This window comes from Rhinolophus sinicus, linkage group LG10, assembly GCF_036562045.2.
Source record: "Rhinolophus sinicus isolate RSC01 linkage group LG10, ASM3656204v1, whole genome shotgun sequence".
Lineage (NCBI taxonomy): Eukaryota > Metazoa > Chordata > Mammalia > Chiroptera > Rhinolophidae > Rhinolophus > Rhinolophus sinicus.
The window spans coordinates 24,074,366-24,102,315 of record NC_133759.1 but is presented as its reverse complement, the minus strand read 5'-3'; the positions used below and the strand labels follow the sequence as shown (position 1 = coordinate 24,102,315).

The 27,950-nt window shown below is 38.7% G+C and overlaps 2 protein-coding genes across 43 annotated transcripts in view; one reads left to right on the top strand and one right to left on the bottom strand.

Moving 5' to 3' along the window:
• NR1D2 (nuclear receptor subfamily 1 group D member 2) overlaps positions 1-24,255 on the top strand; it is a 120,086-nt gene extending 95,831 nt beyond the window's left edge. For 7 of the 12 annotated variants that reach the window (XR_012489642.1, XR_012489643.1, XR_012489645.1 and 4 more), the window contains 2 exons: positions 7,786-7,866; positions 23,145-24,255. Coding sequence is in view for 1 of the 12 variants with exons in the window: in XM_074312749.1 (XP_074168850.1) it covers positions 23,145-23,164 (20 nt within the window). In the remaining 11 variants the exon portion in view is untranslated. The remainder of the gene's footprint in view (positions 1-7,785; positions 7,867-23,144) is intronic. The other 5 variants (XR_012489648.1, XR_012489647.1, XR_012489646.1 and 2 more) reach the window with 1 other exon arrangement.
• THRB (thyroid hormone receptor beta) overlaps positions 18,158-27,950 on the bottom strand; it is a 349,469-nt gene continuing 339,676 nt past the window's right edge. For all 31 annotated transcript variants that reach the window (XM_074312762.1, XM_074312779.1, XM_019745237.2 and 28 more), the window contains 2 exons: positions 27,051-27,309; positions 18,158-23,160 (listed from right to left, as the gene is read on the bottom strand). In XM_074312762.1, the coding sequence (XP_074168863.1) occupies positions 22,919-23,160; positions 27,051-27,309 (501 nt within the window). In that variant the 3' untranslated portion in view covers positions 18,158-22,918. The remainder of the gene's footprint in view (positions 23,161-27,050; positions 27,310-27,950) is intronic.

Sequence of the window (27,950 nt, the reverse complement as noted above, 5' to 3'; positions counted from 1 at the left end):
AGTGGGGCTAAAAGCTTTTGGACAAGTGCTCAGGGCTTGCAAATGAGAGAGAGGCAACAGAAGGAATTGTGTTGGGGAGTAGTTAAAAGCAGTCTGGAATAAACAGCTTTTCAACAAGACACTGTTTGTTGTTGAAAAACCACTCTGCGCAAGCCCTGCTTTTCACTTCCAAGTCACGGCAGCAGGAAGATTTAGGAAATGGACAGGACCAGTAAATGTAAACAATGAACCACAGTACTCTTCACATACATTGCACTCCTGTTCCCTGCTTGCCATAATGTTTTAATCTACAAGGGATATGTTAAAAATGAAAACAATGTACCCCTCCCCCCATTATAAAGTAGCACAGATTTGAAGACATAGCTTTGGAAGAGGCTGGATAGCAAAGGAGTTAAGGTCTGATACCAGGCAAGCCTATTGTGTACCCTTGGGAATATAGCTTAACCTCTCTGAGCGTCAGTTTTCTCATCTGTAAAATAGAGATAATAATGGTAATTACCTTGTAGGATTGTCATGAGGATTAAAGGTAATTCACTTCAAGTATTTAGTACCAGACATGGAACATTGTAAATAAACTCTGAGTCAATAGTAGGTATTATTACCATTATTATTTTTATTAAAATTTTTTTTTCTTATTGGGGAACAGTGTGTTTCTCCAGGGCCCATCAGTGCCAAGTCGTTGTCCTTCAGTCTAGTTGTGGAGGGCGCAGCTCACTGGCCCGTGTGGGAATTGAGCTCATGCTTTAACCAACTGAGCCATCCGGCCACCCCTACTATTTTTATTTTGAAGACTGCTTTGGTATAGAAATACAACTCTGCTTCAGCAATTGTAGAGAATAATTTTGGTTACTTTCTTCTGTGACTTTGGGAGTCTTTAGATGTAGTTAGAAAATCACCCTAGGAAGGACTAACTCACGGAGGGCTCTGCCCCGCCCCCATGTCTCCTGTAAATGTAACCAGTCTCCAGGCTTGGTTAAGCACCATTTCTTTCAGGACCTCACAGGCCAGAATAGGTCTTTTCCTTGTCTTTCATATCCCTTTCCACAATTGTAATTAGGGAGTAATTTGTGTCATTATTTGTTGAATGTATAAACAGTATAATTAACAAAAAATTAAAAACATAACTTTTGTCAAAAATATATAGTGAGTACACATCAAAAATTTATCTAATTCAGGAAACTAGCAGGATAACTGAGCTGGTTCATAGAACATTTGTCAATTGGGAAAGTCATGCTGAAGCGAGTTTGTTGCATTACATACAAAATAGGTTAATACCATACAGGGCAATAAAACAATATTTGTACAAGGCCCAAATCATTTTCATCTCCACTAGACAGATGTCTAAGTGTACAAGTTAACAAATAACTTCACAGATGCTCAGCCTTAATCAGTGTGAAATAATAAATAAAGGAACATCCTGCTAGAGAATGAAATAATCCCTGGGGTAGGGACAGGGGCTAAGTAAAGTTTTAATATAACTTTGAAATGCCATGATTTGGATTATTTTACTTAACAAATGTCTGTCTCGTCCTGTAGAAGGTAAGCTCCATGGTGTTGGGGACCCTCGTATTCTTGTATGTCCAGCCTTGCACGGTGCCTGCTTGGCAGGTAAATCAAGACTTCTGGGTTTGGGGTGAGGCCTGTGATGTCTTTGTTGCAATATCTTGTTGGCTATGCCCTCTGGGATGTGCCTTAGCCCCGTTTCGTGAAGCCAATCCCCATGGTAGAGGCAGTCGGTCTCTATACTCACATTCTGTGTCCTCAATTTTATTTTAGATTTTTGTATTTAAGTTCAAAAGCAAGATTGAGCTATCATTTAGTCTTTTCTCTTGGTGCCTTCAGGTTTTATGATCAAAACCACATTTAATTCATAAAAATGAGTACATACTGTTTTCTATATTTTGGAATAGTTTTGGTAACAACAAGGGAGTAAACTGTGTTTTGGAAATTTAAGAAAATACTTTAGTGATCCCATTAGTGCCATTTGTTTTTGGGGAACATAAACTTTTTATAGCTGTTTCTACTTCTTCTGTGATTAGCTCTCAATTTTGTGACAGCTCAGTTTATTATTTCGTACTTTAACAGCTGTCCATAGAACAATGATAATGATAATTGTTAATATGTAGTTTAGAATACCATTCCTATTTTAAAATAGTTGTTTCTATTTATTCCCTTAATTTTTTTTCCTCACCCCACATTTTACTACTTTTAATAAATTTGCTAATTCTCCCTTTTTTGTTTAATTGGGATTTTCTTTTCTTTTTTTCTTTTTCTTTTTTTAAAATTAAAGTTTATTGGGGTGACAATTGTTAGTAAAGCTACATAGATTTCAGGTGTACAATTCTGTAATACATCATTTATATATCACATTATGTGTTCACCACCCAGAGTCAGTTCTCCTTCCATCACCATATATTTGATCCCTCTTACCCTCTTTTACCACCTTCCTCCCCTCTTACCCTTTGGTAACTACTAAACTATTGTCTGTGCTTTTTTGTGTCTTTATTTGTTTGTCTTGTTCCTTTGTTGTTTTCAGTTTTATATACCACATATTAGTGAAATCGTATGGTTCTTGACTTTTTTGACTGACTTATTTAGCTTAGCATAATAATCTCAAGATCCATCCATGTTGTCACATTGTTTTTTTCTTTCTTATTAATACAGAAATATAAGTGTTTTAAATAACACTTTGGTAGCACTCTATCAATTTTAATATGGCAATATCATTCCAAAATATTCTATTAGGGAATTGTTTTTCTTGATGTAGGAAGTATTTTTTTTAATGATACAAAATAAATTTATTTTGTATTAAACAGTGAAACAAGTACTTTTTAAGTCACAGAATAATCTTTCATATTTGACCATTCCACATGTTTAGAATGTGCAATGCACAGCTACATGAGAATACGTACTTTGCATGAATATTTACATGCTGATGTGATATGAATTAGTTGTTGCTATGAAATAGATCGTATGCATACATTTAAAAATACTACTAATAATTCTTAAAAGAATACATATGGGCTCATACTCTTGTCTACAAAATTAAACATGACAGTTTGATGTGGGAAGCATTTAAACACTTAAATTTTTTTATATGATGTGGGGCTTTAAATTCTGCATGTATTTAAAACCTCTGGTTCATTGATCTATGATTTATATACAATCGAATTTACCCCTTTTAACCACGAGTTTAATGAGCTTTGAAAAATGTATACAGTTGTGTGACAACCTACCACAGTCAAGATTTAGAACATTTCTATCACTGCAGAAAATTTCCCATGCTCCTTTGTGGCCAATTCCTTACCCTACCCATGGTTTCTGGCAACTACTGATCTGTTTTCTGTCTGTATAGTTTTGCCTTTCATAGAATGTCATATAAATGCAATCAGGAAGTATTAGTCATTTGTGTCTGGCTTCTTTTGTTCAGAATAATGATTTTTAGTTTCACGTATCAGTAGAATGCTCTTTTTTGTTGGTGAGCACACTGCATTGTGTGGATACACCACAGTTTGCTCATCCATTCATTTCTTGAACACTGGGGTGTTTTCACTTTTGGCTATTGTATATAAAGCTGATATGAATTTTGCTTTCACATTTAATTTCTAGTTTTATTGTTTTTAATGTTGTGGAATATTAGGTGTTCTGGTTTCTTTTTGTCTTCCTTCATCAATAATATGATAAATTTTATGAGATCTTTGTATTCTTACAAATAAAGTATATTCTCTTCTGTCTTTTACATCTCTCCATTGTCTATCTGATTAATGCTATTGATCACCTCTGCAATTTCTTTTATTAATTTATTTACATTCTGATTATTTTATAGTGAGAGGCAACATAAGTAGTGATTGCGAGCATTGGCTCTGGAGCTAGATGGACTTCAATGTGAGTTACAGTTTCACCTCTTATTAGCCAGGGTGTCTTGGTGAGTCACCTAACCTCTTTAAGTCTCAGTTTCCTCATCTGTAAAATAGGGAGAACAATAGTAACACCTACCTCAGGTGATGATAAAGTGGGAAAATGTATGTAAAGTGCTTAGTACAGTCCCAGACATTTAGAAAAATCTCAGCAAATGGTAGATTTTGCTATTTTTACAGTGGAATAATTAGGTCTTTAATTTCAATTTATTTCTTATTTTTTTCTTGAATTTCTGGTATTTTTAAAATTGTGTGCGTTATGTTTAGCTGTTGTATGTGACATGTACATTCAGTGTTGTTGGATTTTTATTCTTTAATTTATAGTTTACTACTTTCATTCAATGACTACTTCATCCTTCAATGCTTTTTACCAAGATAGTGGTGTTAACTGTTCAGTACTTGTTATGATGATGATAATTATTTTTATGACTGTTACCATTATGCTTTTGTAACTCTCCTTTTATAATGTTTTCACAGGGTTAGGGGTCCTCCGTATCAAATGCTTACAAGGGCCACGCAGACAGTATAGTTGTGAGACGTAGACTAAGGCTAAGACAACAAGTGCTCAGCTGCTGGCCCTGGTTCCAAGTCACTTCGCTTGTCTTGTTGCATTGCCTTGACAACAACATGCCTGCAGCCTGCAGGCTGCATTTGTCACAACCTGCCTAATCCCTCCACCTGCCTTAGATTTCCCCCTAAGTTTGGTCAGTCAATTAAAAAAATTATTTTGATTGTGTCTATTTTAGCCAGCCAATTGTTGGATTTATTATTTCATACAGACCATATTTTATGTGGAACTTACGCTTGCTCATATTTGTTACAATTGACTCATTTGTAGTATCTACCAGCTGTAACTAAGTTTCGCTTAACTGTTGTTAGCATCTAGATTTACTTCTACTTATATGTTTTCTACAGTGTATTAAAAAATATCTACCTCTGCCTTGACATTTAAAAAATTACACAAATAATACAAGAATATATTGGCATTGTAAAAGATTCTGTACAGAAACTGTACAGAAGCGTAGAATATGAAACATAAAAGAGTCTTTTTCATATTCTTCCGTCTACCCATTCTCATTCGCTTCCCAAGGGAAAATCACTGTCAACAGTCTAGTACTTTCTCTATATAATTATACCCACTATATAAATATATTTTAAAAATAAATTATATATCTATATGCTGTGCCATGAAATTCTTTTTAAAAACTACTTAAAACTACGTCTTAAGTTGATATATGGCTCATTCTTTTTAAAAGGTGTGCAGTACTTCATAATAGGAATGTTCCAAAATTCATTTTGTTTGGATAAGAATTTGCATTGTTTTCAATGTTCTGGAATCACAAATGACACAGTAGACAGCCTTGCACGTGCCTCTTTACATAGGAAGAATAGGTACCCACAGTGGAAATTCTTGGTCAAATGGTATGTACACTTAAACATGTTAGGAGATACTGCCAGGTTACTCTTCAAGAAGGCTGAGCCCATTGGTGTAATCACCAATATGTACATAAGAGTATTTTTTAAAAATCTCTTTTGCAAAATGACTTTATTATTTGCATTCCTATCATCGATATCAGTGTTCCAGTTGGTCTGCATCTGCTCAGCATTTGATATTCTATTTTTCATTTTATTCACTCTAATAAGTATGTCATGGTACCTTGTTCTGATTTTAATTTACATTCTCCTAATGCCTAATGATATAGACTATCTTTGCATGTGCCTATTTGCCTTCCTCATTTTCTTTTTGGTAACGTGTCTCTAAAGTAATTCGGTAACGTGTCTTTAAAGTAATTTAAAAAATTGGGTTGTTTTGTTTCTTACTGTTGATTTTTGAGAGTTCTTTATATATTCTGGATACAAATCCTTTGTTGGACATGTGATTTACAAACATTTTCTCCCAGTATAAAGCTTGTTTATTCCTTGCCATTTTAACACTGTTCATAGTTTCTTTGGCCCACAGGAATTTAAAATTTGTATATAAACAAATTTGTTAGTCTGTTTTTTACAGCTTCTGTGGTTAGTGTATTGCTTAAGAAGGATTACTAAAGTTATATGCACTTCATTTTCACGGTTTAAAAATAACATTAAAACCATCAATATACATATTAAACTGTACATTTTTCCAATGTCTGCTCCTTCCTTTCTTCCCTCACAATTTCTCATGTTATTAGGTAATTCCAGATTTCTATAATTCTGCATCATCTTTTAGATTAATTTTTTTGTTCTTGTTTTTGTTTTCCCTCTATGCATTGTGTCTAGACTTTTTTTCAGAGTTCATGGGTGACAAACTTTGTGAGTTCTTGAATATTAGAAAATATTAATTTTTCTTTCATTCTTAAAATACTAGGTAATAATTGCAAGTGAAAAATAATTTTAAGATACTGTTGCATTGTCTTCCTGCCCCCACCATTACAGTGAGAAATGCAGTACTATCTGCTGTATTAATCTATTTTCTTTGGAAGTTTTAGAATTTTTTTTTTATCCTTGGTTGTCTGAAAGGTCACTACCTTGTTCTAGGTATTAGTCCTTAAAATACATATATTAAAAATTTATCCTTCCTGTGCCCTTTCAATTTGAAAACCATGGGTTTTTAAAAACCTTGTTCTATTTATTTCTTTGAGTTACTTCCCATTCTAATTCAATCTTTTTTTTATCTGCAGCTCCTCTTAGATGGATATCGGTTTTTATGTTCTACCCAGAGGTTCTCTGTGTGGGCCAAGGCTTTGGTTTTATCTGCTCTCAAATAAAGTAACATGCTTCTCGGAATTTCCATCATCACACTTACAGGCACTGAGTGCTTCCCTTAGAATCACAGGAGCATTCCTCTGGTCATATTTTTTAAAATGATAATGTGTAGAAATTGAAACAAATATAAAGGTACCTTGTCCCTTGCTGGTATTCATTCTCCACACCATGGTGGAGATTTTTCACCTTTAGAAAAATTTAACCCTTCTGGGAAATGGTCAAGTTGAACAACTTGGAGAATTAACAAATCTTGGGAGGCTTCTAGAAGTAGTGTGGTAGGCAGAATAATGCCCCTCCCCCAAAGTCCTAATTTGTCTAGGTCCTAATTCCCACCCTCCCCAAATATGTGAATATGTTACTTTACATGGCAAAGGGTCTTCACAGATGTCATTAGGGACCTTGACATGGAAAGATGACCCTGGAGTATCCCAGTGGATCCAATGTGATTCCATAGTCCTTAAAAGCAGACAACACTTCTGGTTACAGAAAAACGGTGAGAAAAACTTGACTGTCTAAGAATGAGGAAAAGGAGCCATGAACCAAGAATTACAGGTGGTCTCTAGAAGCTAGAAAAGGCAAGGAAACAATTTCTCTCCTAGAGCTTTGAGAAAGGAATACAGCCCTGCTGACACCTTGGTTTTAGCCCGAGAAGACCTGTGTTGGAATTTTGACTTATAGAACTGTAAAGTAAGAAATGTGTATTGTTTGAGACACCACATTTATAATAATTTTTATAGCAGAAATCGGAAACTAACAGAGAGTAATACACTGTTTTGTTTCTGGGTATGTTAGGAAGTAAAAAACAGCTTGCAAGTATCCAATGAGTCTGTTTTGTTTCATTCATTTGCATCATCTGAATCTTCCCAGTTACCAGAAAATACTTTTATCTTTTGGCATATGGTCTGTTTCTGAAATTTCCTTCCTTCCTTTTGTCTGATGTAAAGTTCAGAGGATCCAGTGTTGAGATGGAAGGGTGAGAAATATGGCAAGTAGTGTGAGGAACTGGAGTATACACGTGGCCCCATGCCCCAAACACTTAGCCCCACCCCAGCTCGGAAGTTCCATTATTAGAGAACCATGACTTGCATCTTCTTCAATTTTCAAGAGTTTTCCACTATTACAGGCACTTACATCTCCCTGTGGTAGGAATGGATGGAGCACATGAAGAGACAGGAGGAGGAGATTAAGGGAACAGAATACGCTGGTAAGTGGAAAGCATCAGTGTCACTTAGCACAACAGTGTTTTAAACTTCCGAACTCAAAACTTGAGAATCTGTCAGGCATTGACATCCAGAAAGGCTGCTTTTCCTGAACCCGTAATCACTTTAAATTGAAAGTCACCTCAGTGACTTTCTTGTGACATCTCTGGATCTTTTGTTTCGTTGAAGTTCAACATGGGCAGCTTCGTGGAAATTTATCATTGCATGGAGAAGATACATTTTGATTCAGAAAAAAAAACCCCTCAATCTCTTTTTTAATGCCCCAAAGTTAAAAGACACTTGGAATACATTTTAATGTGGTTCATTGAAAGGATTCTTTTAATTTGAACTCTCTACTCATACAAAAGAACAAACTCATTAAATTCTATAATGTCTCCAAGCAAGATGGTGCTACTTAATTGCTAAACTGTGGCACTTTCATGTTTCTAATAAAAGCTGAGAATGAAAAAGAAATTTGACCCTTTTGACATAACTTATCTAAACACATTACTTATCAAAAACAATTATGGTTGTAGACCTTGGAGCAGAGAAATTCTCAGCTTCCAGAAAGCCTAGGAAAAATATTAAGCACACATCTCTTCTACTTTCCTCATTCCTGTCTCTTTTATTGATCTAATCTTATGATTGTATATTCCTTTTGGATTACCTCCTAGAGATCTTTGTCTAGAATCGAGTCTTCATTGAAAGTTGAAAAAGTGATTAGTATGCTTGTATATCCTTGCATATAAAAATGTCTGGAAGGATGTTTATCTACCTGAATGTTAACTATGGTTGTCCCCTGGGCCATGGATCATAGGTCATTTTTCCAGTAACCTCACCTTAGGTTGGGTTACCTGAAGTAGAGAAGGAATGCTCTCCTTGGCCCTGGTTTCCTTTTGCCTCACTCTTGAGTTGTTGCCTCCTATATGCTTGTGAACAGCACATGCATAGTCCTTCCTTAGTGTTGGCGGGTGGATGTGTGGGGATGAGAGGAGATGGGGAAGGTGGGCAAGCAAAAGCAACAGGATGGGGGATGCCATCTTGGGCAGAATACTTTACTCCAGACAGTGGGTTCCAACACTTAATGATCTTTTTTCATGAAGTGTTGAAAAAAAAAATCACGGGTATGTTATTGAGCATAATTAAGAATTATATTCAATGCTGCAAAAGAATAAGAAATGATGTCTTCCAGAGGAGAAAACAGCAAATAGAGATTTAGGAAGCCATTTACCCCATCTCCATCTTGGGTGCAAATCTTAGTTCCTGTGTGCAGGTGTATGAAATACGTAAATCTTTATTCTCCCATAAATATACTCCTAGTGTGAGCTCCATTATGCTGGGAGTTCCTGCTTATATGTGGGTTTCACATAACTTAGGATGCATCCTAGCAGTGATTCTTCAAATGTGGTTCTCAGAGCAGCAATATCAGCATCACCTGAGAACTTGTTAGAAAAGCAGATTACCAGCGCCAAACCCAGACCTGCTATATCAAGAACTCGGTGGGCGGGGCCCAGAAATTTGTATGTTAGCAATCACTCTAGGTAATTCTAATGTATGTTACATTTGAAAATAATCCTGTTACGGTGTCAAGTCATGGGGGGGGGGCAGGAGGGCAGCTGGTTGTGTTGTCATCAGTCCACAGTGGCACTAGCTGAGACCTCTAGTGTTCCGTTGTTGTTCCATGCAGGGTCCAGCTTCTGACTGCAGCACTTTCCAATCAAGTGCCCTCTCTCTCAGCTAATTTCTGTGCCAATTTTAGGTATACTGTGCACACAGATTCTACTGCTCTTGTTTCATATTGGGCTATGGGAAATTTTGTGGCATTATCTAAACTCAGGCCACTTTAGGGCCTCTCTCAGCATCACAAAGTTATCCTATCACTTCCTTGTTACTCTGATGCCTGAGGAACTCGTCCCCACGTGTCTGTTTCTCTTATGGGGTCTTACTGTCTTCGTAGCCTCAGCCTAAGAAGGGGAGCTCAAGTCGTCTCTGCTCTCAGATTGTCCCAAATTTAACTGAGATTTCTATTCCTACATTGGGCTCCTAAATGGGGCAGGTTCAGGATTTCTTCTTAGGATTCTCTAGAGTCTGAGCTCATTTCACTTCCCCTGTCCCCTGAATAATCAAGGAAATGTTTTCTAGTCTCAGCCTAGAAAATGTGTCTTGTTTTAGAATACTTCACCTATAGCACAAGCTATGCATCAACCAGGTAGATAAAAACACCTTGGGGAAAGATTGCAAACAATATCTTCCACTTGCTGACAAAACAACCAGCTGTTTTTAATTAGTAATGAAAAAAATATTATTTCAATTTACTTGTAAATGTGCCAAACGCCTCTTGATTGGTTCTTGGATGCCTGAAATTTGGGAAGCCTTGGACTATACCCTCAATTGTGCTAACTCAAGTTGCTCACCACTTTTGTCCTGTTAACTACTCCAAAACCCCTCATGGGCCCAGTGAGCCATGATGCTGCAGGTTTTGTAGTGACTGCATCATTTATATTGTAAGTCTGCTTTACTGGTCCTAAGTAGCATGCAATTATTAAAGTATATTACCCGACAGCAAAAGCATTATAAACATGGAAGCAAATGAATGATTGAAATTTTTATATTTCGTTTTGAGCTGATTTGGATGATCAAAAATATGCTTTATGGCATGTTTTTAAATTACCCTTGGAATGAAACTGAATATTTAAAAAAAATTTTTTTAAATGTTGTTGACTTCTGAGAAGAAGTCCTCAGAACCACAACGGATACTTGGGTTCACGTTAAGAGATACTTGGTTCAAGACATTCTTTGAATCTCTGGGGTCAGTAGTTTTATTTTTATATGCTATGGACACCATGCTTTTCTGGATTATGATGCTGCTTCCCTGTCTGCATGCGATACTTTTGTGCACCTTTTCAGGGAGAGAGTATCATCTCATTTCTGGAGAGAAAGAAGCCTGAACTTAGATGTGAAATGAAGCGATTCCTATGGAGGATGAGGTTGATTGCAATTGAAATGTTCTTATGAAAAGCTGGATGTCATCAATCCTTGTAAATATGTGACTTGTAATCACCATTTTGGAGAAGAAGTTAGATCAGCATATTTTTAGTCTTGCTTGTAACCCACAGTATGTTAGAGTGGTCAGAATCTAATCATGCCCACTTTTGACAGATGTTCAAAATAAGCCATCTTCTTGCTCTAAAGCCTCACGAGACACCCACGCAGAAGGAGCTGAGAGTTGACAGCAGAACTTTAAAATACATCCTCCTTGCCCTATTTTAAGGCACAGTCCGTCCACAGTGCATATCTTAGTCCCCAGGTTACTTTCCTCAGCGGATAACCATGGCTTTCACTAACACCAATTAAACTGAATAATGCAGGAGAGGGATTGATTCCTTACCAAATATTTTTTTTAAAAGTTCTGTTCTTTTCTAATCTATGAATTGTTGGAGAAGCCTCTCAAACTGCCTTCTGGCTGTTTTTTGGCTACATGATTACTCAAGCCAAGCTGCTTAAGACTAATTTTGGTCAAAATAAATTCGTGCCTGGGCAAACAACCAATGTGCAGAGTCTCGACCAGAGGCAATTAAATCAAATCTCATGTGATAATGGCTGCAGTATTCAGCACAATTCTGACGAACCGAAGGCAATGTACCATTCCCAGTGTGTCAGACTATCCTGGAATTTATTTGCTATATTTTTTCTCACTTTAGAGTTGCTCTTTGATTCTGGCACATCATTCTCTCTGGTAATGGTTTCAAATCAGCCTGTCTGATTCATGGCTGCACAGAGAAGGTTTTCTCAGGAGCTAGTAGGGTGATTGTTGAAAAAAACATGGAGAGACAGATGGTAGATTTATTTTACTGGCTCATCTGCTTTTGCAGGGACTGATTATACATTCAAAGTAAGTGGCACCAGAAGTCACATTTAGCTGAAGTTCATCTCACATATTCCCTCATGGAAAACCTAAAATACACCAGGAAGAACCTAAAACCTAAGCAAGTATAGGGAGCACAGCCCTCTGGGCATGGCCATGTGTGACCTGGGGCGGGAACAGATCTACAAGGTCATTTGCCTTGATACTGCTAGTCTTCTGAGTGATGGGGAACTCTCTGTTTCCACTTTAGACAGTTTAACTGTGACATAATTCTCCCTTCATTTGAGGTGATATTGATTTCAGAGTAATTCCCGTTCATTAATCCTGGCTGTGTTCTTTGTCAGCAATACAGAACAAATTGATTGTCTCTTCTACCTGGCAGTATTTTGGATGCAAGCTAGAATGCCATCTCAAGTCTTCTAGAGCCTAAATGTTCTCAATTTCTTGAATTATTCCCCATGTGAAATGGATTGGGTCCTGGTTCATAAGCCCTCTGAATTAGAGGAACTCGGAAGAGACAGAAGTAGTTTAATTTAACCTGGCTTAACCTGCTTATGCGGCACCAACACATTGAATGTGCAATACCAGGCTCATTACAACAAAAAAGACTTGTTAATTTGGTTTTAAGGAATAGAGCAGGAGTAGCAGCAGCAAAACACCATCTCTCAGGTTTCTTGTTCTTGTCCCAGGCAGCCTAGCCTTAGGTCCAGGCCCTGTCTTTTTGTAGACTGCTGACGGATGTTAGGAGACATAATGGTTCTACCCTGGGCTTTTAAATAAAGCCGACCCACCCATTTATCACTCCAGACTTGGCTTCTAAATACAAGGGTTTCTAGATCAGAAGTTTCCAGAATGCTGATGGAGATTCAGGGATCCCTAGAGACAATTTGCTGTGGGGCTCTCAATGGACGGATGTATTTAACCAGAGCTTTTTCTCTCCTTTCTTACTTGTTGGAGTTACACATTAGATATTATTGACTAAAACAATAGGTTCTGCAGCTGTGAGACCATTTATCAGCCAGGAACTGTTTAGCACTTTCTCTCTTTTTTCTCCTAGTCATCTCGCAGCCATCTTTGATTTCATCTCCCTGGATCTAAAGCCACAGGTTTTATGTCTCAGCAGGATTCTGTTATTGAATCACTGCCCATTGTCATACAGGAAATATGGTATAGTAGGGGTGACTCAGGGAACAGATAATAAAGAGATGAAAATGATTAAAAGCTGGCAGTTTCTTGGGGTGGAGGGAACCTCAAATGCAGGGACTTGAGATAATGATACTCCTGATGGTTTAAATCATCATCCTGTCATTACCCTTTTCTGCTTCTATTTCATTTTTTTCTCTTCATCTCTCCCACATAGGCAGTTTGATGTCCTTTGTTATGTGTGGTTCCATGTAAAATAGATGGTGTTCCTTTGTATATGTTTGTAGTTTACATATATGGGGTTATAGGTCTTGTTTTGTTATGTGTTTCTATGGGCAGGTCTAGTTCAATGTTTCCGATGCTGCAGTGATTTTCGTGGTAGGTAGCTCTCCACCCAGTACTTTTCTCCTCTTCTCTAGTCTACTCAACTCCCTGATACTGCAAAGTCTGTGATGCTAGGGTGACCATGCCTATCGATCTGAGTGAGTTGAGGCTGTTCCCAGAAACAGAATCCTGGTTATGTAGAGTCATTGGCTATAGGAAAGATGGACTGAACCAGTTTAAACTCTCATTAGCAGAAGATGAAGACCTCATCTTCTCACGATCTCGTTAACATTTGGTATTTTCTGTCTGCCTGATGTTTGAATGTTAAGTAGTGTCAGTTTTCCTATTCTGATTGCTAGTGAGGTGGGGGATGTCTTTATATACTTGTTAACCATTTGGACTTCTCCTTCTGTGAATACTCTGTTTTTCTATTACATTTTATGTCATTTTCTTGTTGATTTGGAAAACCTACCTATATATTCCTGATAGTAATCCTGTGACATTTCAGACATTGCAAATATTGTAAAAAAATTTCCCTCTAATATACCTGGGTTTGGTTGCTAATATTTGGTGTAAGACTTTGTTGTCTTCTTTTAATTGTGGGTGAGAGTGACAGTTGGATAAGAGAGGCTCTCATTGCTTCTCTGTGGAAAATTCCACAAGGACCTTCAATTTATTAATTTATTTCCATGTCTATGTATAGTCTTAAGTGTATCTACTAGATGTCAGCTGGAGCCCTGTCTTTAGAGCTAGGTGAAATTGCTTTGAAAAAAACTTTTGTCTCAATTTTTTTGAAACCAGATAAAGTAACCCCCAGAATTCCATGAATTCTCAATACTTATATTATCAAGACCCCCTTTACTTTGGGCCTCTTCTGTTCCATATCAACCTGATAGCCAAATGTCAAATGTCTCTTTTGATTGGTTCAACAAGAAGTTAATCTGCATCATACATTTGCCAATGTTAAGTTGATTTCTAAAGTTGAAAGAGTTAGAGTATGGTTCACATCTTGAAATTTAAGTGCTTCTGTCATCCCCATCTCCTCAACATCCATTGCTGTAAATTATTTTCCTTCATTATGTAGAGAACTTGACCCTCCAAAATTTAACTACTCAGACCCCCAAATGCTTAGCGAAACAAAGAGTCCTCCTGTTAGATTGACACCTCTGGAAGCCAGTTGGGTTATTAACAGATCCTGCAAAGAGTCTTTAATATTGCAACACTAATGAGTGGTTTTGCAATAGACACAACTCAATGAGAGGTAAGGTACCCTTTTTTGTTGGATGCACATGCCTTTTGCATTCTGCTAAGTGAGAAGGGGGATGGTAAACATTTCCAGAGCAGAGTTGCCTTTTCTCCTTTTGCCTTTTCTCTTTCTTCAGGGGCTAAGGCCTTATGCTGGTCTTATTAGTACAGGTTGTAAAAAGAATGCAGATCTTGTAACCCTATGAGCTGTAATACTTGTCACCTGTGCAATGTTGGATAAGTTACTCAGTCACACTTATTCTCTATTTCCTCATTTCTAAATGAAGATACTAACGTCTACTTTATAGGTTTGGAGGATTAGATGTAATATAGAGGGCCTTCCTGGCATAGAGCAGGTATTTATTACATTATATACCCCACTATGGAAAACTCTGGAAGGCAGCACAAACCCCTGACACTCCCTTTGCGATGGCTTCTGGGACTCTTGAATATCACGTGTCTGATGAGTGGTAGTTTTGTCAAAGTGCTGGAGAAAATGAAAGTGAATTTTCCGAAATGTTCAATTGGATTCTCACAAAGCAAATAACTCACAAACCAATGATCCTTGATGACTTGGGTTCTTCATCTTTTGATATAATTTATTGTGACAAAAACTATTTGGCTTTGACTTTAGGTAGTGGAAAAAAATCCTACACTCTCTCTTCAAGGCTAAAATCACATATCAGAAAAATCATAGAATCCTTAGAATTCAAATACACTTGAACATCTGTGACAAATAAGACTGTAGCACCTTTCTAGGACTCAGGGTACAACTAAGGAGTGTTTTTCATATCTCTGTATCTATTAGGATCTGTGGACAAAGGAGTTTTCAAGTTTGCTAACTTGAAGATGGTTTATTCTATATGCATCTGCCTCCCTTTTTGCAATTGGAATTACGTGCAAGAAAGTGAAGAGAAAATAAAGAGGATGCTGTCAGTCTGTCCTGAAAGGAGATTGTTCATTACAACTTCATCTGACTTAACTTTTCATATACATTGTTTCTAAAAATGTTTGCACCAAAGTGAAATTTTATATGGAAAAACAAATTTCTATTGGTGTCTACGAAATTTTCAGCTAGCTATTTGTATAGAAAGAAATCTGCCCTTGAAATGGGCCAGGTGTAAGAAAAACTAACACAATGTAATTGGATGAATAGTCTATTTAGTTTTTTCAGCTACTGCAAGAAAATGTAGCCAAGTGGACAACTTACATGACTAGTTTGTATGAAATTAAAATCCCTGTACACAAATTCATGATACAGTGAAATATAGCTTTGGTTCTTTGTTGAGCTTTGTGATTCTCTTGGAACTTGAGAGCCTGTACCCTTTCTCTCAATAATCAGAGGAACTCGTTGGCCGAAGGAACTCCTGTATCAGATCACTGCAGATCCTCTAAGCTTCACTCATGGACCCAGGGCCCAGGGTCACTTGTTTCACCCCAGTTTCCCATCTGGTCTGCAGCCAGTCTAGACTGGGCTCTTCCCAGCTGTGGGAGTGGAGACTGACTTTCCCCACTTGGGGAATTGCTTTTGGTACTGAAGCAGGAGACCCCACAGGACATGCTCTGTGGCCAGGCGTGTACAACTTAGAAGTGGAGGGGAGTCAATCCCAGGTTTGATAATGGGAAATGAGAGCCAGTAGATAAATTCTTATGAATTATCCTGAGGTGCAGAAATTCATCTGGTCCCTTAAAAATGGGTACTCAATTGTGCTCAGGGTGGCCAGGTCAGCAATGCATCCTCGTGTTTTCTCTGTCCTCCTCTGCTTCATTCTCTTTCTCCTCCACTCTTGTTTCCTTGGGGGCTACTATCACTAATGAAACGGTAGCACACAAGTTCTGTTTTGTGGGGGAAGCCAGGCTAAGACAGCTCTCTTCTCATTTTAATATAACATATAAGCAATGGCATTTTACTGAAACAGACTTCATTTATAATCTCATCAGTATATGGTGTAAATGGAGTCTCTCTTTCAGAGTATAACATGGAACATTTTTGTCAAGCAGCCCATGAATCCTAGAGATACACACTCTAAGGGTATCTGTAACACTCTTCCTTTCGGTAGTTCTAGTAATAGTTTTTATTTGGGTTGAACAAGATTTAATGTGTCAGAACGTGTGTACATGAACCTAAGGACAATTCCATTATTTATAAAGCTTCAGTGTCCTGAGTAGCTAAATATGAAACCAACGTGAGGTGTCATCTGGAGGTGGGAAAGTCAACTAACTTTGTCTGCTCGCTCTTCTTCATTCTAGATTATTAGAATTGTTCAGGCTTGTGACATGACACCAGCTCCATGACCCAAATCAAGCCATGAGATATGACATTAGTATCAGGGTTGGCTTTGCCTGCGTAAAGGGGTTAAGCACTATACCTAGCTGGAATACATATGTAAAAACCTCTCCAGTAGAAAATGAATAATTTCGTGGGGGAGGGAAATGTGTTCATTAGGGCAGAGTTGAAAGGTACATAATGTAGAAAAGAGATAAATATAGAAGTTATACAGTCTTTTGAACAGGGATGGGAGGGCTCAGAAAATAGTACTTGGAACTGATCTAGTCCAAGGAAATAAAGGCTTGCTCCATCTTACCTGGATTAGCCTCTTTCATGAGCCAGGTAGGATGTAATCAGACACTCTCTTTGGAAGGTGTTTATTTGGTTCATGTCCTGGCCAAATAAATCATGCTGAGCTTCCTGTGTAAAGGAGACTCCGTTGCTGTACTGAAAATGGATGTGCTTTCAGACTTAACTTTTGGCGTGAACATATGTTGGTTTTGCTTGCTTGCTGTTCCTCACCACTTCCTATAGTAGCAAGACTTAGAATTTTCTTTGAAGGATCATTCGTGTCCTAACTCTTAGTCCTTAGCTTAGATGGGGCTGATTATCCCTCTTTTCCCACCCAGTTCCAGGATCTCAGAGGATTAATTTCAGAGCTAAATTAGAATATCTGCCCTCCTCAGTTCAGTGATTGGCTCAGGAATGGGCACGTGACTCAATTTGGGACAATGAGGATTAGGCCCATGATTTTTACTAGAACTGTTGGGGAAAAGAAACTTTCTTTCCACTGGCTTCTAGCTGTAATGCTAAACTTAAGAGCTATCGAGGGCCACCATAAGGTAAAAGGCTGTATGAGCATGAAGTCTACATGAAGGAAATTTCAACAGAGGAAAATCTACAAAGAAAGATAAAAATAGGCACATCCTAACAATACTGAGTGAACATTTGATCTAGCCATGCCTGAAACTACCATACCCTTGAACTTTCCCGATGTTACAGTCAATAAAATCCCTTTATGCTTACGCCAGTTTTACTTACCTTTTTGTCAATCATTGTAGAAAGAGTACTAAAAATGTGTTCAGGGCAATGGAAATTGAGATGTATATTGATAACTGATATTCGTAAAATTCCATTAATAATATTCTGAAACATTTTAAGATAGTAAGATGAATATAATCTTTAAGCTGCAAAAACTGAACTCTTCCCTCCTCACTCTTATGTCTGTGGCCCCTTCCAAAAAGACAAACCACCATCAGCCTTTTACTTCTCTTTCCCCTCCCCGCATGCCTTGCTCCCAAGAAAATTTGCTTATTACACTAGATGTTTATGAAATAAACACCGTTACATCCCTGTTTCCTTCTCTGTGGAAGCAGCTGAGATAAGAAGAGCAGGCAATCCAGTGCCTATTTAGAAAATAATAATATTTAAAGAAAGACAGGAAAGAATATCCGTTATAAGCTTTTTCTTTTTTTTTCTTTTTTAGAATTGAAGCTTATGAGTTTATCTATGCCCACTATATTCATAATTACAATTTAATATCTGCATACAAAAGCTATGTAAAAATCCGTTTTTCCCAAATATACAAATTTTCTTTTTGGATAATTTAAAACATTTTGATCACAGATTTCAACAGAGTTTTAGGCTGAAAAAAAATATTATCAATCTAGCAATATCACAACACTGTTTGCAAAACACAGGTCTTCTGATGACTGTAAATCTTTTCCTATTCTGTAGTATTTTTCTGATTCTCAGGGCATGAAAACATTGTTCGGGGTGGGGAAAGTGTTTTCTCTGAAGAAAGCATAGAGATCTAATTTGGCTCTATCATCAAATGAAAATGCCAAATTAATTAGGAAAACCAAAAGAACAGCGGAGTCATGTCAACTCATTCATGCCCTGGTATCTTTCCTATCAACAATACATGCGTAATTAAATAAAGTTTTCTTTTGTCTTACATTGTGCTCCTTAACTTACTTGAGTATTATCTGCATCCTGAGGAGGACAGATTGATATTTGATTGTCTTGTGCATAAGGTGGGTCAGCTTTAACTGCAACAGAAAGCCACAAGCAGTGTTTTACCTGCATGATATTGCTCTTGAAGGTGGCATTAATTAATGTGGAAACACACTAGAAATGCACACTTTTTGCATTTGCAAACATTTATACAGCACAGTAAAAATTCTGTGATAAGGCCAAACCTTTTTCCCCTTAGTCTGTGTTTTATTTATTTATTTTTTTGTGTATGTTTTTAATGTATTTTTTTAAAGATTAAAGTAAAACGTTTCAATTGTAAAAAATACACACCGGGCAAATCCTTACCTGGATAATAAATATCTACATCACAGTACAATAAAATTTCTTCTCTATAAAATTTAAATATGGATTAAAGTCTATCACTATCAAAAGAAACACTATGCTACTATTTCCATATTATTAAAATAACAGGAAAAATTATGAGCTTATTTTAGAACCTGATGCCATAGCCGTTGGAGAGGGCAAAGAGAGTCAAATGTCTGTAAGCACTCTGCTTTTGGAGAGGAACTGTGGCTTGGTTATTCACTTAAATTCCATTTATGAAAAAGGTTTAGCCTTACAAATGCTGGCTACATTTCAAAAACCATAAGACTGATTTCATAATTTATGACTCATGCAGCAAAAGGTCAGTATGACACGAACAGGTTAGAGTTCCATAGAATAAAAATGTGTCACTGACAATGACATGCTTTGAGGGTGCTCAGCAGTCCCATGGAGGCTGAGTCTGGGGGGTGCTTAGTGTTGAGGAGGGGCCAAGGCTTGCACACCTGTTCACGGAAGAGCCACAAGAATGGTGCTGCTGGAGCAGAGCCGAGCCTGGTGGTCCACCCTGATGACAGCACTGCAGGTGGAAGAGGTATCACTTGGGCACAGGTGAGGGGACATCACTGGGCTGAGGCATCAACACGGCAAAGCACGTCAGTGAGGACAGAAGCTCATTTGACTAGAAAAAGCTCTGAGGTGGCACACGGTGTTTTGAGCAGAATCATAAAGAAGAAAAGATCTTACTTTTCTCACTATTTCTGGAAATACTGCATGTCTAAATTGAAGAGCAAAGTACACTTGAGGGTTATAGGCGGAGACACACACACACACCTACACATACACACACACACACACCACTCATCCCTAAAAGTTAAGTGATTTATAAATAAGAATCCCAGTTGTATAGGTGTGTTCTCCTCTACTGGGATATCTCCCCACTGTGAGGGGTTTCAATCAGGTCCATACTTGATTCGACATTCTAGACAATATAAGGAAAACAATGTTAAAAAAAAATCCAGAGCAAATCCCTCCTAATCAAGTTTTATGAGATGGAGTCTTGAGATGCATTAAGTATTTCAATCAGTTACAGAAGAAATGAGTCACTTTGACTACCAGGGTCGTGATCCTTTGTGTCCTTATAGCTTTTTCTTTCAACCTGAAGTACTTTAAGGCGTGTCCTCCTCAGCATAAAGTATTCACCCTTCAACAAAATTTTTAGATCAATGGTTTGCCTGCTAAAGGCAGCCATTTAAGGAGCTGAGGATAAAACATAAATTTACTTGGAGCTGGCTGGATTACTGTAGATACAGTGTACCATTTGGCCAATGCCCAATCATATTTAATCCCAAAAGCATTCTGATTTCACTTTACATTAGGCTTTGTACTAATATTTGAATCTGTGTGTGTCTAATGTACTGGGGAATCTCTGTCAAACAAATTAAGACCTTCTGGGGAAGGCTTGATGTCCAAGGAGTCTGTGAACCTTCTAGCACCCTGCTTGCTTGCTTGCTTCCCTCCCATTTCCTTCTGAGGGGAAACTTGCCCCACACCATAAAGCTTCTGAGTTACCCTGGAGCTAGAAGGTGACTAAGTGGTTATGTTCAAACAGTAGTTCTCCAACGAGAGTCAACAGAGGGAGCTGAGATGTTAACAAAGCAAGGACTCAGGGAGACTGGCTAGAGGCTGCCTAGAGAGAAAACAAAACCCCAAAACAAAATCAAAACAACAACAAAAACAAAAAACCAAAACCCCCCAAACCCCAAAACCTCTCTGTAAAGTCAAAAAAACATGATCTGCCCAGGAACTTCATGTTTATAATTTTAATCTCTTCACCTACTTCTTTTCTATGGTTAGCAAGTTCCATAGCGATGTTCTTGTTTCCTTTTCCCCAGAAGCCAGTATAATTGCTTTAGTGCATTAAACATATACTTTTCCTGTCCGATTATTTCCAGTCACACTTGGGATTTTCAATGCTGTTCCTCTCCTTTTTCCGAGGCCATCCTGCCTTTCTCTAAATAGGTGATGAGTCGCGTGTCAAATTCTTAGTTTGAATCAATACCAAATATACTTCCCATTACTGTTAAAGGGTCATAATTTTTGTCCAATAAAGCTAGATATTTGAATATGAAAGAAATCATCGAAAGAATCAGACCCCCCTCCCCCCAAAATTAGTACAATAATAAGGATTTTAGAGCTCATGACTTATTCACCAAGACCCAAGGTGTGAAAACCAAGACCTAAGGTCACAAAGCTACCAGTTCACAGAGCACAAACGAGAACTCAGGCACTCTGACTTCTGGGCCAGTTAAAAAACTTAGCCCACTTGGTTTTCACAGTGACTTTCATTCTTTTGTTTTTAGGTAAATCTCACTGATATGGCTTATTTTCCCCAGTATTTCCAGGATAAGGCAGCACAAGGCAGGCAAAGGAATAGTATATATCTACTATGCCAGTGAAGAATGAGATACATTCAATTGTATGGGTACATTCTTGGCCCATTTTCTGACATTGAAGCCATGAGGCATCACTATTTGTTTTCTGGGTACACGCAACTCCAGCGCTTGTCATCGAGGAGGTGGGTTGGGCAGGGAAGGTGAGTGAGGGTTCATGTACATGGTCTGTATATATTTTCTGTTGACTATCTGTGAGGGCAATGCTATAAGAAGGACAGAGAGGGTCAGAGGCTGGACCAGTCTTTGCTTAGTGATAGTCAAGCCTAGAGTCAGAGGGAAAAGGGCTCTAGGAAACATTTGTGAGTAGAGCAAAGAGCTTGAGGATCCAAGACCAGAAGAAAGCATCCCAAAACCATCAGTATATGAAAGGGATTCTCAGATCACTGCGTTTCTTTCAACTCGGAATGTAACTGCACTAATCACTCCTTAGAATTCCGCTGGAACAAGACCCAAATTTCAGCTTGTTATCTCTCTGTGATTAGTTTTAATCCATAGGGAAATCTGCTGTCAGCTCAGCAAAGATGCAATCAGGATAAATAACTTCAGGAGTTCGGGAGATGATGGATCAGATATCATTGAAAAGTAACAACACTCTGTAAATAGTTTTAATTTCTGTGGAAATTTTTTCTGAACCTAAAACATAAAGAAGCCTTCCTATACTGAGGTAATACTACGTGAATTTCTGGAAACTTTTGAGTCACTGACATTGATGAAGATTTCTAATTTCTTTGGGCTCACTGAAGAAAATGGTTGGCCTCAACCAGTTCCTGGTATTGAGATATTTGGCCTCAGTCTGTCAAATATCTGCACATCTTTGAGTCACACCCTTATATAACGAATTAAATCATAAAATTATAAAAATTACAGTAAAAGGATAGCTGATTTTCTTGGGAACAAATATGCCTGTACATTCCAAGTTATGCTGCTGGGAGAGAATGAAGGGTGCTGAAAACAGCATGTTCTAGAATAAACAAAAATTTGTTCAGATCTTTCTTTAGAAAGCAGAAAGCTACATCTAACCAAAGACGGTCTGTGCCCTGTTAACTGGAGCCCTGCAAAAATCAGGATTGTCTCAAGATGACCCTATTATCTTGGTTTTGAGGCTTCTTTAGTCTTCTGCTGTGCCATTGTGCTTGCTCGAGTCTCTGACCAGGGACAGATGGGAGCTGGTGATGGCTTGGTGCTGGTGAAATAATGATAGTCCCCACCCCACCTCCATAGCTGTAAAACCTTCAAAGCATTCACATCAAAGGACTGGAGAACAAAATCCAATAGTTACAAGTACCCGCATTCAAGGGGCAATTTCATCCATGTCTATGCCAAGGACTGCCTCCCTTTACCCCCAAACAATCCCTCCTAACACAAAGAAACAAAGGAACAAACAAAAAGGAGCTAGGCAATGGAATGAAATGACACCCAGTAGTGCTGTAGGAATTATGAGAATGAAGTCAGTCAGTCTAATCCTCAAACACTTCCAAGAACAATGGGGGGAAGAGTTCCGTGGGGCATTCCACCTTCATGTGCAGGAAGCGGCTGGCATGACAGGCTCCAATCATCCGCAGGTCTGTCACCTTCATCAGGAGTTTTGGCCAAAAGTGTGTCACGTGATGTTTTCGGTAATTGATATAGTGTTCAAAGGCCAGCAGGAAACTATCTTGATATTTTTCTATTCTCTCAACACAGGCGAGCCCTGGGCGATCTGAGGAAAAGAAAGAAGATGGATGTTACTTCATAGGTGAAAGGAGAAGGCCTGCCTTGTCCAACTTAAGCCCTTTAGTGTGCAAGTGGGCAGATCGGAGGACATTTCAACTCCTAGGAAAGAGCATGGATGCCACATGAACTCAGGGGTATCTGGGACCACATCCCAGGGTGTGTCATAATTTATATGAATGGAGCCAATGCTTCATTCAGATAAATATTGCTGGTGTAGACAATCACCTCCATGGGTGTGAATGGCAATACCTTCCTCGTAAGGTCCAGAAGGAGAAGCCTCACCTAAAGAGCTGAAATACTCTGTATAATGAGGGAACGATTTTGAGTTTCCACTGGCCCCCTGGGATAAAGGGGAGGACAGGCATGGACATGCACAGAAAGGGGGAGCTGTGGAAAGAAATTTGGGAACATCACGGGATGCCTGGATGTCAAAGGAGGAATGTTGGACAAAGATTTCCTGTGAAGACGAAGCACAATATCCAGTCTTAGTTGTTTGTCAGGCTGTAATGAACCACTCCTTCCCTACTGTTATGCTTTAGTAGAATTGCTACCTGTAGCAGCCGTGTGTAGGTGGTGCTGTGGGGAATCAAAACAAAAGAAAAGGAGATGTGAACCCTGCTCGAGTCACTGTGTACAGAGAAGAGAAGAAGCATAGTGGGAAGTTGGAGTGAGAGGAGGCCATGGTCATGTCAGGCCCGGGAACTCCCCCTAAATCTTGGGAGGACCACAGGTCTTCCTACTCTATGTGGGAGGGGACTGAAGGCAGTTTCCAAACAATGATAAAGGGATGTCACAAGAAGGCTAGATGACTGTGGAATATCCAGGCTGCAAACATTTGGGTTACAAAAGTAATTTATAAACCTGGATGAATTCCTCAGATCGCTCCTGGAAACCCAGGTCTCCTCAGCTTGCTCTTTGTAGCTCTGATCAATTAAATTCACACTCCAACTGTTAGTGTTTGAAGTCTATGTATTAGTGAAAATCTAAATAACGTTCTGCTTAATCTGAAAGGAAACGTCAGGGCTAATTTCTCAATCCACCCTTCTGAGTCTAAAAATATATTGGCTTTCGGAATCCCCTATTCAGCTCAAATTGCAATTTGTGCATTTTTATTCTGTGTTTTCCTTCATATTTGGTGATGCTACTCTGTAGATCTACTCATTACCTCGCTCTCCCTCTCCCCATCTTCTCTCTTCTCCTTTGAGTGCACCAGAAAAATTCTCCATAGGAGCCTTTAATTTTTGATCCAAATAGAAAATCAACATAATATTGCTCTGGAAGTATTCCTTTAAAGGGAAAAAATAATCTGGGTTTTATGGCAGCAAAATTCTGTTCTTTGATGAGAGATAAAGATAAGGTGGTCATATAAATTATATAGAGAAAAATCAGAGGACATTTTAGTGACACTCAAGTTGTACTAAACATGTTTATGAACAATAAAACATTTTTAAAGGTCAAAGACATTTTTAACTCCCTAAAGACAAAATTTCTCAGATATGTCTTTCAGATCATTTCCATTTTAGCTCTCTGTATATTACTATAGGACTAAGGAACTTAGCAGTAGTAGTTCCTAGAAAAGTCTTTAAAGAAGAGACCTAAGGTATTGTGTAACTGAAATGCCAAACACAACAAAGAGGCTTAGAAGACAACGCCCAAGAGAAATTGGAGCCTCGGAGCACTGATATGTAGCTGTGATTTGCCAAATGTAAAGTGTTTGGTAATATTTTTCTGGTCCTAGCAGTGTTAATGAAAAGTGCCCAGATCATTCAGGTGGAGAAGATTTTAAAAAGTTATTATGTCACATGGCTGTCAAGCAGGCAGAATTGGGAGGAATCATTCAGTTATGTGTTTGACAGAGTTTGGAGTCACGTTCACAAATTTTGCCATCCCCACATACTCCCTTTACTTACCTTACTGAGATTATTTACTTAATCTGTTAAATTGATTCTAAACAGAGGAAATTTCATATTACTCACTAAATAAAAATCCATTTGACTCACTACAGAGGAAATTTCATGTTATTCACTAAACAAAAATCCATTTGCTAGAAATGGATGATAACCATAACAACGGATGCATGGTAAAAAAAACTTTATTATATTTTAGCTAAAGGTTCTTGCTGAAACTCTCCCCAAAAGGAAGGCTAGCAAGTATTAGGGGGTTGTTAAAGACAGGCTAGCATCAAACTGAATCTCTCTTTGTGCCTTGTTTAGAAGGAGCTATAACCAGAATAAAAATTATAAAAGAAAAAGCTTCCTCACTATATGAATGCATGTTATTTAAAACTTTCTTTGTACCACTAAAATCTCAGCTAAAAAGTTACATTGAATCCTACCTCCAGAAATATAATTCGCACTTATGTAGTTCAATTTCTTTATTTTAAAGGACACTGAAGCCCAGAGAAGATAGGCGGTTCACTCAAGGTCACATAGGGAGGTCCTAGAAAAGCTACAAGTTTTATTTCTACTGAAGGACTGAAGGCCCCAGTTCCTTGCTGGCTGTTGACTGACTGGAGACTGCCCTCAGCTCCTAGAGGCCGCCTGCAGTTCCCCAACATGGCCACATGCTTCATCAAGCCCGCAAGGAGAGTCTCTAGAGCAAGTCTGCTAGCAAGAGGGAAACTTATCTAATGTAATGTAATGTAATTGCATGGGAGTGGCATCAAATTTGCCATATTCTATTGAAGAAGCAAGACACAGGTTCTGCATACACTCACCAGGAGGGGTTGGTATAAGGGTGTGAACCTCAGAAGGTGGGGAACATGGGGGTTAACTTCTCAAATTCTACTGAACATTGGCCTGGGTGCTGGGTGCACAATTAGACATCTCTCTGTCCTCAAAAAGCAAATAGTTCAGAAGGAGAGATGGACAAGTTAAGGAGAGAGCTGTAGTGCAGAATGACAATTGCTGAGGCACAGCTAAATTTAGGGTGTTCTGAAAATGCTGATGATGACTTTGAAACCACCTTGTATTTAAAGACTACTTTTGCTTAAAGAGTATTTTGCATTTCTTATTTATTATGACATGATCTCTGAAGAAAAAAGGGTCAGCATTATTAACCCACTCTTCATCAATGGGAATGAAAAATCTTGATAATGAGCTATGGCTGCAAATGAAAGATGGCTGCAAATTCTTTGCCATTCCTCCCATCATAAAGTGGACTCTTAAATCTGGATTGGTGCTGGGACTTGTTTGGAAAGACTGTGGCAGAAGTGATGCTATGTGACTTAGGACTGGGCCTTAAGACATCTGTAACTTCTGCTTTGGTGTCCTTGGAACTCTCCTTTTTGGAATCCACCAGTCATGTAAGAATTCCAACTACCCTGCCAGAGGAGAGACTGCATGAAGATAGGCCTGGAGCTGTGTTTGATGTCTCAGCCCCAACCCCAGCCATCTTGGATGTTTTAAGCCACTAAGTTTTGGGTGGTGTGCTATATACAGCAATAACTAACTGAAAATTAAGTTGTAGCTAAGCTATGGACAAACTCTAGCTGTAGCTCATGGTTTCTTCACCCAGAACTTAACACAGAATGGCGTGGTCACGCATTCCCATACCGTGCACACAAAACCAGAATGCGGCAGGGCTGGGGAACTACTGTGAGGCAGGCTGAGCAGTATCCACTGAAGGTGGACCATTTAATAGAGTCTTGTAAATGGCTCCTTTGGTTCATTCCCACTATACTGGGAGACTGCAAAAAGCATCAGATACCTGACACCCTCCTTTAGTTCCCAGTACATTGGCAAACCTACAATTGTTCCGTGGAGAGTGAGCTCTGATTCTAAAGCTAAAGAGGGGTTAAAAACTCAAGTGATTTGAATTACCATCAGACAAGCAAAGGCTCTTTTGATGCCCAGTAATGAGTCTGGACACACTCACCTGAAGACATCAGCAGGACAGCCTGAAGGAGAGCGACTTCAGTGTCATCCAGGTTGAAAGAAGACAGCGACATGCCCAGGTCAAAGATGGCATCCGACACCACCCCAAGACCCCCGTTTTTCAGCTGGCCCCGCGTCACTGCCATTTCCCCATTCAGGGTTAAAGTCTCACTTTCTGGGTCATAGCGCACAGCAGCACGAAGGGACATGATCTCCATGCAGCAGCCTTTGAGGAGGATGATCTGGTCTTCACATGGCAGCTGAAAAGAACCAGCCCACATCAGCAAAGAACAAGCAGACAAACGTCCTTCAGGAACAGGCAGTATCTAAAGGGCAGCAGGAACAACGTCCTGTGAAGGACATTCATCCCGCACTCGGAGCCTACACGCTGTGGCTTTTCCTTTCCTACTTGGTTGCAGACTTCGAACAACCATTTTTCATACTTCAAGTTGGTCCTAATCTTCACCTGATTTAATTTCAGTAGTTTGCATTTCTTTTGTAACAGATAAAGATCTCCAGCTGATACTACAGTCACATGTGAAACTGCAATAGCCCCTTATTCTGGGGTTTTGTATTATAGCCCAACTGATAACTGCTTGAGAGCAGGGTTTAGGTTAAATCTGCCAACACTTTTGTCTAATAGCTCCAGTAATCAACAGATAACTCTACTGTTTAGCTGGCAGCTGTGCTTCTCTTTGCTTTTTGAAGCAAGTGTGCTCCTTCAGTCTCTTAAAAGGCATAGAACTAGAGAGTTGCTTACAAATGCATATTACCTAAGAGGCCCAGAGATATAAAAGCTTTGCCCAAGGTCACCCAGTAAGTTAGGGGCAGAGGTGAGACCAGTATTTAGACTTCTGGCTCCTAGAGTTTTGTTCTTAGTACCTCACGCAACAGAATAACT